The sequence below is a fragment of the Schistocerca americana genome, chromosome 5 (assembly GCF_021461395.2).
Source record: "Schistocerca americana isolate TAMUIC-IGC-003095 chromosome 5, iqSchAmer2.1, whole genome shotgun sequence".
Classification (NCBI taxonomy): Eukaryota; Metazoa; Arthropoda; class Insecta; order Orthoptera; family Acrididae; genus Schistocerca; species Schistocerca americana.
In genome coordinates this window covers 504,264,539-504,277,650 of record NC_060123.1, presented here as the reverse complement: position 1 = coordinate 504,277,650, position 13,112 = coordinate 504,264,539, and the positions used below count along the sequence as shown (strand labels likewise).

Here is a 13,112-nt window from a genome sequence, read left to right as displayed (position 1 = left end):
CCAAATTTACCCATAATCTTTTCATACCCTTCTGTTCGATTTCCAATCCTGGCGTTAAAACCACCCATGAGCAGAACACTGTCCTTGTCCTTTACTCTAACAACTACATCACTGAGTGCCTCATAAAAACTATCCATCTTATCTTGATCTGTCCCTTCACAATGCGAATATACTGACACAATCCTAATTTTCTTGCTAGACACTGTCAAATCTATCCACATCAGTCGTTCGTTTACATACCTTATTGCAACTACGCTGGGTTCCATTTCTTTCCTGATGTAAAGCCCTACACCCCATTGTGCTATTCCTGCTTTGACTCCTGACAGGTAGAGCTTGTATTCTCCCACTTCCTCTTCTTTCTCACCCCTTAGCCGAATGTCACTAACAGCTAAGACATCCAGCCCATCTTACTTGCAGCCTCTGCCACCTCTACCTTCTTCCCAGAGTAGCCTCCATTGATATTAATAGCTCCCCATCTCATTACCATTTGTTTGCCAAGTCGTATCTTAGGAGTCCCTGGTTTGTCAGTTAGAGGTGGGACTCCATCACCTCCAAAGGTCAGAGGCATTTTGCTCTGATTGTTGCCAGCATCATATTTAAAGTACCAGGGAAGCAGGTTGCTAGCCTTACTTGCCCCGAGTCCCATTGGGTTTTACCCCTAACGGTTGAGGGACTAACCAGTGGATTTGGTAGTCTTTGCCGTATGAGAACAAAGGTGACCACGACTCAGAATATGTCCGAGATGACCAGCCTTATTCCAAAGTGACTGGTATCCCAACTGTCGGGACCACTTATTCGGCCACTCATACATTGCCCGTAGTTCATGAACTAGGGCATGGCTACAGGAACCCACACCATGAACCAGAAAGAAAGAAAATAAACAAATAAATAATAAAAAAGCAAAGTAGAAACGGTGAATGGTCCAATCACACAAAGTGCAATAAAGACCAGCCTGCAACAACAACAGTGTCGTGAGTTAGTGATCATGGTGTTGGACTGCCAAGCAGGTGAACTGTGTTCAAAACTCCCTAGTGCCATTCCTTCCTTCTTTTTTTTCACAGCATTATGAACTGTCCATCTGGTCATTGAAAGGTTTGTGCTCTTTCTGTAGCCTTGGCAGTTGTCATTCTATACACTGGTTATAGAATATGAGTCACATGGTAAGAATACATTACCATCACAAGTAAATGTGATAAATAGTCTGGTACTGCATGCCGTGGCATTTGAATCCCCGCCAGACATCACGGATGTCAAAGACCCCTAGAGGTCTCTGCACCATGTGACGGCGCCCACCTTCTGGCCCGCATTTAGTGTGAGAGCGCCACAGTGGAACACGTGGTTCCAGCAGCCAATAGTGGCACCCCCGATAGAGTATTTAAGCACCTGCCTCTCGCTCAGCCAGCGAGTCTAATTGTTGCGTGAGTCTTGACATCTCGCCTCGACAACAGACAGCGTGTTTACCATTATTTGTTTTTATTACTAGTGGACATCTTGGATTTGTTTGGTTGTCTCTGTCACTCCGTTGCTTCTTGCGTGTTGTCGTTGTACTGTCTCTCTCCATCGTCCGTCGTCGTTTTGTGTCTGTCCTTTCCATTTGTTTGTTTGTTTGTTCACGGGCCACTCTCCGTTTGGTCCCGCCATGTTTTCTCCGCCACCCTGTGTCTGTTCCGGTCGTGGTTACAACAGGTTACAACACCTTTGGCAACGAGGTAAACGGCAGTAGTTGCTTACATGGAGGCAAAGTTGGTCTGTCTTCTGGAGCAACAGCAGCAGCAGCTCCAGTTAGACATCTTACAACAGTCGCTGCAGTTTCTAACGGATGGTCGGGACGCATTACCACAACAGCTTCCGAGTCCTCGTGTATCCGGTGCTTTCCCACGTCCACCGTCGTTTCCACCCTTTAATGAGGCTAAAGAGGACTGGAAAACCTATTTACATCAGCTGAAACAACATTTCACGGCGTTTCAAGTCACGGACAACTCCTTACAGCAGTCCTTGTTTTTGTCTTGGGCCTCCCCAGACATGTTCTTTCTTCTCTGCAAGTTCGCACCACTGTCCAATCCTGTGGCTCTCTCTTTCCAGGAGATATGCCTTTTGCTGACAAACTATTATCCCCAACGCTATCATGTGGTCCCCTCTCGGCTGGAGTTCCACCAGTACCATAAACAGCCTGATCAGTCGTATCATTCCTGGGTCACGGACTTGCAGGGTCTCAGCCGTCGAAGCGATTTTATGTGCACGAATCAGCAGTGCAAGGCTTCGTATGTAGACTCCCTGATCTGGGATGTGGTGGTTCAGCTGTCTCCTGATCCTGAGGTCCGGACTGCGGCATTAAAACTCGACAACCCCTCCTTGGAAGAGATTCTCTGCAATGTGCGCTCCTTTGAAATTGCTCAAGCGGCTAACGAGCGTCTTATGGCGCGACCGCAGGTGGCGGCGATTGCAGTGTCATGGGGAGTCCGCCCTCGCGATGTCGATGTGGCCCGGCCGACAGAGGCAAGCGCCGTTGGGAGTCCTCGTTGTCTGATGTCTCTATGGCATCAGCGCCTCCGGTCACCCCTCGCCGCCAGTCGCTTTGCCCACTTCCATCTTGCCCAGTGCTTTACTGCGCATTCACGGGCTGATTGTCCCCACTGCTGGAAAACGTGCATGCTGTGTAACAAGGAGTGCCACATCCGATCAGTTTGTCGTAGTCACTCGACTTGCTCCAGTCCAGCCCCTCCTGGGCCTCAAGATACAGTCCATGCTTTGCAATCGGTTGTCCCACAGGATGACCCGTCAGTGTGTAAGATTTTCCTCACACTCTGCCTTTTCACTGAGGATGTCAGTTTTCAGGTAGACACTGGGGTCACGGTCTCCCGGATTAATATGGCGACATATACCCGGCTGGGCTCTCCTGAGCTGTCACCTCCCTCTCGCTTTTGGGCGCCTACAGAGACAGTACCATTCCCCTTTGTGGGCAGTTCATCATCCAGGTGACGTACAAGCGTGTTCCCTGGTTCCTTACCCTCTTTGTTGTCGACCATCTGTCAGCTTCAAATATTTTTGGCCTGGATGTGTTTCAACTGTTTGGCTTTTCAATTTCCGACGACGTTAAGGTCGTTTCTGTGGCTGTTCCTTTTCAGGACTTGGACGATCTATGTTCCGCTTTTGCGTCATTTGCAATGGATCTCGGATGTGCTTCAGGTTTGCAGGCGCACATCACCCTCCGGCCGGATGCAGAGCCTCGCTTTTTTCGGGCCCGGCCTCTTTCGATGGCCTTATAGCTGGCAGTCAAGTAGGAACTTGATCGGCTACAGGCTGCTGGCGTTCTGGAGCCTGTAACTTACAGTGCCTGGGCAACGCCATTGGTGGTCATATGGAAAACCAATGGGTCCCTTCGGCTGTGTGGGGACTTTGGCGCTACAGTCAATGCTCAGTCTCTTGTTGACATTTACCCCATCCCCCGACAGGAAGACCTTCTCACCAAGCTTGCCGGCGGAGACTATTTATCAAAGAACGACCTGGCTGAGGCATACCACCAGTTGCCCTTGGATGCCGAACCTCAGAACATCATGGTTATCAACATGCCTTTCGGATTGTATAAGAACAAGTGCCTTCCCTTTGGTGTCTCTTCAGCACCGGCCATTTTCCAGCGATTCCTGGAGCAGCTTACACAGCCTATCCCCGCCTGTGTGAACTATCTGGATGACATCTTGGTCACCGGGTGTTCCCTCCAGGAACATTTGCAAAACCTCAGCGCCTTATTTCACGCTCTGCGATCTGCTGGTTTACATTGTTGGCTGGACAAGTGTTGTTTTTTTTTTTCAACCGGAGTGGAATACTTACGCCACTGGCTTAGCAAAGATGGCATTCACCCTTCGGGTCATAATGTCGCGGCCATTGAGGCTCTTCCTCGTCCCAAGGACTTATCTGAGCTCCAGGTGTTTTTGGGCAAGGTTACTTATTACTTAAAGTTCTTGCCCCAGGCTGCCTCTGTTGCTAAACCCCTCAAAGGGGTACCTATTGATCGGACTCCTGCCTGTAACCAGGCTTTTCTCCATTTAAAGGCGATGCTGAAGTCCGCCCCTTGCCTTACTCCCTTCTCTCCAGACCACTCTAGGGTTGTGGCGGCTGATGTGTAGGCATATGGCATTGGGGCCGTCCTCGCACACCAGGACGCCGATGGATCCGAACAGCCGATCGCTTATGCCTCTAAGACATTGACCCCAACACAATGGAACTACTCCCAGATTGAAAAGGAGGTCCTGGCTATCATGTTCACCGTCAAAAAATTTCACACCTATCTCTTTGGGGCAATGTTCACCCTCCTGATCAACCATAAACCCTTAATTACACTTTTTGGACCCCACTCTCACCTTCGGGAGCGGACGGCTCAACGTCTCCAAAGCTGGGCATTGTTTTCACATAATTAAGCTTACACTATCCGGTACAAGCCCACTGCCCACCATGATAACGCAGATGCTTTGTCACGTCTCCCAGCAGGCCCTGATCCTGCCTTTGACCAACAGGAGGTCCTCTGATTTCACATTGATTCCGCCCGCTGGGATGTGCTGGATGGTCTGCCTCTTATGGCTGCTCACATTGCTGAGACCACTCCCCGTGACCCTGTCTTGCAGCAGGTTCTCCACTACGTAGTCCATGGATGGCCCTCCTATGTTATTCGTCAGTTCGTCAGATGCAGTCCGATTTCAGCCCCTGGCACCACCTGTCCCACAGGCTCCCTGTGGTCGATGATGTCCTTCTGTTGGCCACGGAGTCGGATGCCCATCGGGTGGTCATCACCCCGGCATTGCAGCTTCAGATACTCAGTTTGTTGCACTGCGGGCACTGGGGTATGTCCCGTATGAAAGTTTCGGCTCACCGGTGCGAGTATTGGCCCAGCATCGACAGCGATATTGAGCATCTGGTCCGTGGGTGCAATGTCTGTGTGCGTCGCGCGTCACCAAGCAAGCCCCCCCCTCCCCCCTCAGTCGTTTGCACCCTGGCCTGTGCCTCGCCGGCCCTGGGATCGCATCCATATCGATTTTGCAGGCCCGTTTTTCGGGTCCATGTGGTTACTCATCATTGATGCCTACTCCAAATACCCATATGTTGTCCGCTTGGCATCCACCACCAGGGAGGCTACACTCACGGTCCTGGCTCAGGTTCTCGCCATTGAGGGCCTGACACACATGTTGGTCTCCGATAATGGTCCCCAATTCATGGCGTCCTCCTTCCACGACATCTGTCAGGACAACGGTATCGAACATATCCGTAGCCCCCCTTTGTCCAATGGCACGGCGGAAGGGCTTGTCCACACTTTTAAACACCAGTTGACAAAGGCGGTCGACACATCTCCAACCACATCAGCCCTCACCCTGTTTTTGAACACCTATCACACTATGCCAATTGACGAACGCAGTCCCGCGGCAGAGCTCCTTCATGGGCGACAGCCGCGGACCCTGCTCCATTTGCTGACGCCATCCCCCTCCCGCCCCCCACTCCTGGCCCTCACAGCGGTATGCCCCTAGCACAGCCGTGTGTGCCCGCGAGTACGGGCGCAAGGCGGGTTGGACACTCGCCATAGTCGCCGCGGCCCATGGGTGGCGTGTGACATCGGTGCAGACCTTGAAAGGGTTGGAGCGCTGCCATCATAATCAGCTCTGCCCGCGTGCCCCCCAGGACTCGGGCCGCCGCCTTTTCCCCTACCTCCTTCGGGTGCGGATGTGGTCCTCAAGTCACCGTCCCTGCCCCCGGGTTGCCATCTCCCTGCGGGCCTGCTGCTGGCCCCTCCCCCCCTGCCCCCGGGTGGATCGTCGGCTCCCTCCCCCGCCCTGGACTCTGGATCAGCTGTCATGGATACCTCGGGCATCCCTTCCTCCCCGCCAATTGCAGTTGATGAGCCCAGCTCCTCTGCCCACCTCGGCACCGTCTGGGGCATTTCCGCCCCTAGGCGCAAGTCTCATGGGGGAGGGATCTGGTACCATGCACCGCGGAATTTAAATCCCCGCCAGATGTCATGGACATCGAAGACCCCTAGAGATCTCTGCACCATCACACCGTAAGCTGTGGCGGCTCACGCCTCTTGGCCCGTATTTAATGTGAGGGCGCCACAGTGGAACACGTGGTTCCAGCGGCCAATAGCGGCGCCCCCAATAGAGTATTTAAGTGCCTGCCTCTCGCTCAGCCAGAGAGTCTAATCATTGCGTGAGTCTTGACATCTCGCCTCGACAACGGACAGCGTGTTTACCATTCTTTGTTTTTATTACTAGTGGTGGACATCTTGGATTCGTTTGGTTGTCTCTGTCACTCTGTTGCATCTTGTGTGTTGTCATCGTGAGGTCTCTCTATATCGTCCGTCTTTGTTTCGTGTCCGTCCCTTCCATTTTTTTGTTCACGGGCCACTCTCTGTTTGGTCCCACTGTGCTTTCTCGGCCACCCCGCGACCGTTCCGGTTGCGGTTACAACAGGTTACAACAAATAGTGAGAGCAGGCAAGATACTACATAGACATCTGACAGAAATAAAAACAACAAATAAACGGGTGTGAACTACATTACAACAAGAAACTCTGAGAGTCGAGGCTTCTAAAACGGAACGCAACTTCAAAAATGTTAAAAACCTATGTTTTGACAGAGCACAGAGAAACTGTGTGATTTTGAAACTGATACCTTCATTTGTTGCAGTTTATATGACAAACTATTACATTTTCATCATTTCCGTGGGAGTGATCACATTCACATTCATACTAACACCTATATTGGACAAGGAGGCATATCTTACTCACTTACCAGTCATACAAATTAGGTACATCGATAAGAGATTCCTGTCATATGACACATGTACATCACTAATGTGTTGTATGACACAGAGCAGGCGAGCTTTTTGGTGGGGGATTCCACTGACTTATTGCTTTTTTTTTTTTTTTTTTTTTTAATTTTTTTTTAGCTTGGGGTTTGAACACGGCTCACCCACTTGGTAGTCCAATACTGTAACCGCTTAACCACACCATAATTCCATTTCTCTTCGCGAATACTCTATATTGCACTTCTTCTCTTGACCCCTTCATTGTTACCTCCCCCCCCCCCCCCCCCACGTGTTCTGTTTCTGAAGGGCTGTCCACTGGGCCCTCTTACCACTAAATCTGATGGGGGTGCAAGGGGGAGTTTCCCCTGTTAGTAAGTAGAACTGTATACAAGATACATACACATCCAACATACATGTCCGAGTTCTGGATAAAATTTTTCACCAATTGTACTGTGCTGTTCACTTTCTGTGATGCCTCTGAAGATAAATACTCACATTAACCACTGCTCATTTTCATACACGATTCTGCATTTGCACACCAAACGGCTGAGCTGTGTATTGCCCCAATAGTAAGTATTCAACATTGCAAAAACCAATATTGTACTTATTTAGGCATTTATTATTCATGAACTGATGTATGTGAGATCTGTACTTTCTGAACACTAGAACAGAGAATAACTCTGATAAGCAAACATTCTGATGCTACTTAATTTTAAAAATTCCATATTTTCCGTGGCACTGAAAATTAAAGATTATCAACGACACAGAGAAGCTTGTATATTATACAACATGTCTATACTAACATGAGACAAGTTAGTTAATCAAATTTCATATTAAGATGGGACCCAAACAGATCACAAAAAATCAAAAATCGTTCCAAATGGCACTTGGAGCAGCAATAACAGCTACTGGAAACAATATTCATTTGACATGTGAACTAAAGCTGAAACAGGAATGAAAACAAATAAAAGTGTATCACTGTCTTCATTCCATAACTGTTCCTCCAGTCCCCCCCCCCCCCCCCCCCCCAATTTCAGTTCTTACCTTTGTAACAATTGACGGTATGTGAACTCCACTGACTTTGTTGAAAACATTGTAAAAGATAATTTCCTTCTTCATGAAATCACGCATGGGGCGAAGTATTAACAGATTGTTATCAGTATCATCGCAAAATCCCTAGGTACAAAAAAACAAATTTGTAAAAGAAATGTAAAAAATTTTCTTCTACACAAGCGTTTTAAGATATAAATTTGCAAGTACCCAGAAAATTTGCTACATCTAACAGCACTGGTGTGTGTGTGTGTGTGTGTGTGTGTGTGTGTGTGTGTGTGTGGGTGGGTGTGCAGACAGTAGTGACGCAATGATCCATGATGCAATTACGTACAATATGCCAGACAGTAGGATTCATGAACAAATTCTCAAACATTCTAAACCTACTTTGAAAAAAAGTATTACATATTATTGAACATCAGCACTCGTGTGATAGTGCCGTGGAAAACTTTGAGGAAGCTCCCATTTGCAGTGTAATACAAAATGACCACGTGCAAGCAGGCCTCAATGCCACAGTGAGAGTAAACAAGTGTTAATGCACGTATCTGCTGTGAAATCATGTCCCCGCTGCTATTCCACGCATAAAGGACAAAACTATAATTCGCAGAATGTGACTTGCTTTGCCAAGCCAAGTCATGTACAGTCTATATGCTTGCAGCAGAAAACCAACTCCATCCACATTTGCTCTCGTTTTATTCAGGACAATGTACTTTCTGTTTCTACTTGCAACCCAAAAGACAGTGTAACTTGACTGACTGAAGAGTTCCCTGATTTATATTCTGAAGGAATTGGCAGAACAAATAATTTTGTGCCATATGTTACAATGAAGGACAATGGCGCAACCTATCCCTCAGGGCGCTTAGAGATAAAGTTGCAAGTGAACTTAAAGACTGACAAGTCAATGGTGTTATTGCTCCTATCCAGACTGGTCAATGGGCTTCTCCCTTAGTAATCTTACTAAAGCCTTCTGGAAGGCTTTGTCTTTGTATTGACTATAAATCCACTGTGAATCCACAAACAATAATTGATACTATCCATTGCCTCACCCTGAGGAATTAAGGGACAGGCTTGGTTCAGGCAGCTATTTTTCAAAAACTGACTTATGCGATGCATATTTGCAAATTCTGCTACATGAGGAGTCTCAGAAAGTGTTTGTGGTCAACACACATTTACTATTGTTCCAATTTTTGCACTTACTCCTTGGCAGCACTTTCGCACCTGCCATAATCCAATGCTACTTAGAACAGCTTACTGCAAAGGTTCCACTCTGTTCAGATTACTTGGACGATGTTGTGGTGTCAGGACATACACCGGAGGAATGTATCGGTAACCTATGTGCGCTTTTTCAAGTGCTACAAGTTGCAGGTTTGAAGTATCGCCTGGACAAATGTGCCTTTTTTCAGTCTGAACTTAGGCCATGTTCTTAATATCAAAGGTGTTCATCCCCTTGAAAAAACACCTGCTGGCTATCCAGGACCTCCCTGCCCCACAGAATGTGATGGAATTGCAGTCAGTTTGTGACTCCGTTACATACTTTGCACTGGAAGAATGTACATTTTGCTTGGACCAAAGACTGTCAGTATGCTTTCCAGAAACTTAAAAATGCTTTGTTGAGTGAAAGATGCCTTGTTCATTTTGATCCCGCTTAAGCCTGTGGCTTTGACAGTGGATGCTTCTTCATACACAATGTGATCAAAAGTATCCGGACACCTGGCTGAAAATGACTTACAAGTTTGCGGCGCCCTCCACAGGTAATGGGTAATTTAATATGGTGCTGACCTCCCTTAGCCTTGATGACAGCATCCACTCCCACAGGCATACGTTCAATCACGTGCTGGAAGGTTTCTTGGGGAATGGCACCCCATTCTTCACAGGGTGCTGCACTGAGGAGAGGTATCGATGTCGGTCAGTGAGGCCTGGCACGAAGTCGGCATTCCAAAACATCCCAAAGGTGTTCTATAGGATTCAGGTTAGGCCTCTGTGCAGGCCAATCCATTACAGGGACATTATTGTGTGTAAACACTCCACCACAGGCCGTGCATTATTAACAGGTGCTCGATTGTGTTGAAAGATGCAATCGCCATCCTCGAATTGCTCTTCAAGAGTGGGAAGCAAGAACGTGCTTAAAACGTCAATGTAGGCCTTTGCTGAGATAGTGCCATGCAAAACAAGGGGTGCAAGCCCCTCCATGAAAAACAAGACCACATCATAACACCACAGTCTCCAAATTTTAGTGCTGGCACTTCACACATTGGCAGATGGCATTCGCCATACCAACACCCTGCCATCGGATCACCACACTGTGTACTGTGATTCGTCACTCCACACAACATTTCCCCACTGTGCAATTGCCCAATGTTTACACTCCTTGCACCAAGTGCGGAGTCGTTTGGCATTTACTGGCGAGATGTGTGGCTTATAAGCAGACGCTCAACCATGAAATCAGAGTTTTCTCACCTCCCGCCTAACTATCATAGTACTTGCAGTGGATCCTGATGCAGTCTGGAATTCCTGTGTGATGGTCTGGATAGATGTCTGCCTATTACATACTGCAACCCTCTTCAACTGTCAGCGGTCTCTGTCAGTCAACAGATGAGATTGGCCTGTACGCTTTTGTGCTGTATGTGTCCCTTAACGTTTCCACTTCACTATCACATCGGAAACAGTGGACCTAGGGATTTTTAGGAGTATGGAACTCCCATGTACAGACTATGACAGAAGTGATAGCCAATCACCTGACCATATTCAAAGTCCGTGAGTTCCGCGGAGCACCCCATTCTGCTCTTCCATGATGTCTAATGACTGCTGAGGTCGCTGATATGGAGTACCTGGCAGTAGATGGCAGCACAATGCACCTAATATGAAAAACATATGTTTAGGGGAGTGTCCGGATACTTTTGATCACATAGTGTAAGGAATTAAAGGTGTGCTCTTGCACAGATTTGGTTCACAGGACAGGCCAATTGTTATTATCTTTGGTGTGACAGAGTTTCACCATATCTGTTTGGTCCGAAGTTTTACCTAATGATGGACCATAAGCCACTTCAGTATTTGTATCATCCATCCTAACATGTTCCGCTACACATGGCTCAGATGCTGCAATGTTGGGCTTTGTTACTGTCACAGTATCAGTAGAAAATATCGTACCAGCCCATGTCGAAGCATGCAAATCTTGATGTCCTTTCTTGCCTTACTGTTGGTCCTGGATCTGAATTTGATGCTACTGCTGCTCTCATTGTCAGATCGATGTGCAGGACACTGAACTTCACGGATTTCTCCTCTGTGCTATAGGAAAATAGCACAAGCCACAGAAGCAGACCCTGATTTGAACCTTTGTTGCACTACATCCATAATGCTTGGGCCTTGTTTAGTGAAAAACATTCAGAATTTTCCTATGTGTTGATATTTTGCTTCCGGCACAGCCTCTTTGTCCAGCACAGTGTGATTTTATTGCAACATGACTATGAACAATAGCATGAGCTTATTTCTAAAGTGTTGCAAAAATGTTGTGATTGCTCCACCAAGGGGGGGGGGGGGGGGGGGGGGGGCTGCCTGCAGTCCTAAGGCATCGACTGCACACGGACTGGTGCAGCACTGCAAAATGGCACCAAGAAGGTGCTACCACGTGAGCCAATGGAAAGAGTGGGCAGCACCACACCTCGAGGAAGACAATGTTCAGGACCCTCTGTCTATGCCGACTTAACCAGCTGCCCATCACCGGTTGTGCCCCAGTTCAGTCGAACACTTTGAGAGCCTCAGTAATGAGTGTTAGAAAGTAATACTTAGCTTGGGTTCTGCAAGCAGTAATAGTAATTGCTTGTAGGAGGCACAAGCAGCAGTTCAAGTTAAGTTATATTTATTTTCTTTTTAGAAATAAAGTATTGTAATCATTTGAAAGTTTAATGTACAGATCATTTTGGATTCCTGTTACCGGCCATTGCAATTTCTCTCCTTCTTTGTTTGTGCAGTGCTGACTCCCACCATAGTCGATACAACAAAGAGAAATATGCATTAAAAAAGTACAATTGTATGTATTATTTGAAACTGGCAGCATTAATTAGGAAAATATAATAGAGCTGATAAAATCAAGAGAAAGAGGGATAGTTGTTTCTGATAAAAAGCTTACAAAATACGAGTCTAAAGTTTTAGGGAAAAAAAGACAAAAAAAAAAAATTAAAAAAGATGTCAGTTTCAAGATCAAGTGAACACAAATAAAAGAAATATGTTGAAAATTATTGTATTCGAGTAAAATAAAAAAAAAAATAAAAAAATTGATGCTTTAGTGTAGGAAGTGCCAGGAAGAATAAGGAATAACATGAAAGAAAAGCTTGACTTAAAATGAAAGAAAAGAATACATGTGTCAAAACTGACATAAAACTCAATAAATACCACATAAATACAACCTACTAAGCAGCATCAGCTGACTCATACAAAATTACAAAAGGTGTCAGAAACATTAGTCTCACCGACAAAAGAGACGACAAGTTTGAAGGCAAAGGTCCTATTGCTTGTACTGAGCTGAGACTCAAGGAGAGACTGCACAACAGAATGAGATGTAAATCAATTATGTAATAAATTATTTTACTTGAAATACAGTCAATACTACAATTTTAACCTAATTAATCAAGTCATGCACAGGCATTTGCTTCATCACTTATGTCATTTATTACAAGCAGCATCTATTCTCCAGGTGGCAATCACACATGATGTGCTTCCAGCAACTGCTGCAATAGTATACAAACCCAATAATAATAAGTATCTAGTAGGTGACAACACCGTGGATGGTGGATACATGGAAAACAGATCAGATCAGATATAAATAAAATACATCATTTAAGTCTAAAATTATTCAGTTACAATATCAAATAAAACCAGGAATATAATTGGTAGACAGAACAAATGGCAAGTTGAATTTTGGGAGAAAAGCGTGGGGGTGGGAGAAGACATACAATTCAGGTAAATATGGAATGCAACAGAGTGCGGTAAAAATGTAAATAGTAGATGAGACAAACAGAAGGTGTAAAACATAAATGGGATAAATAAGTAACATACGATGAATAATAAGACAATGGCAATAATGATGCAAGTAATGACTATGGCTGCAGTGAAAAAAACAGGAAACAGAATGAAGGATACTAAAAGAAGTGCAAAACAAATAAACATTAGTGGCGTTCAGTTGCAATCTGGAGAAACTGTGATGAACTGAATGAGAAAAATCAAGAAGGCATGCAAAACGCACAGACATAGGTTTGCTACAATACACAACACAGCAGT

At 46.2% G+C, this 13,112-nt stretch overlaps 1 protein-coding gene across 2 annotated transcripts in view; it reads right to left on the bottom strand.

Annotated features, from left to right (window-relative positions):
- LOC124615944 (cytoplasmic tRNA 2-thiolation protein 2-A) overlaps window positions 1–13,112 on the bottom strand; it is a 96,227-nt gene that overhangs the window by 47,079 nt on the left and 36,036 nt on the right. For both annotated transcript variants that reach the window (XM_047144144.1, XM_047144143.1), the window contains exon 6: window positions 7,833–7,964. In XM_047144144.1, coding sequence (XP_047000100.1) covers window positions 7,833–7,964 — 132 coding nt within the window. The remainder of the gene's footprint in view (window positions 1–7,832; window positions 7,965–13,112) is intronic.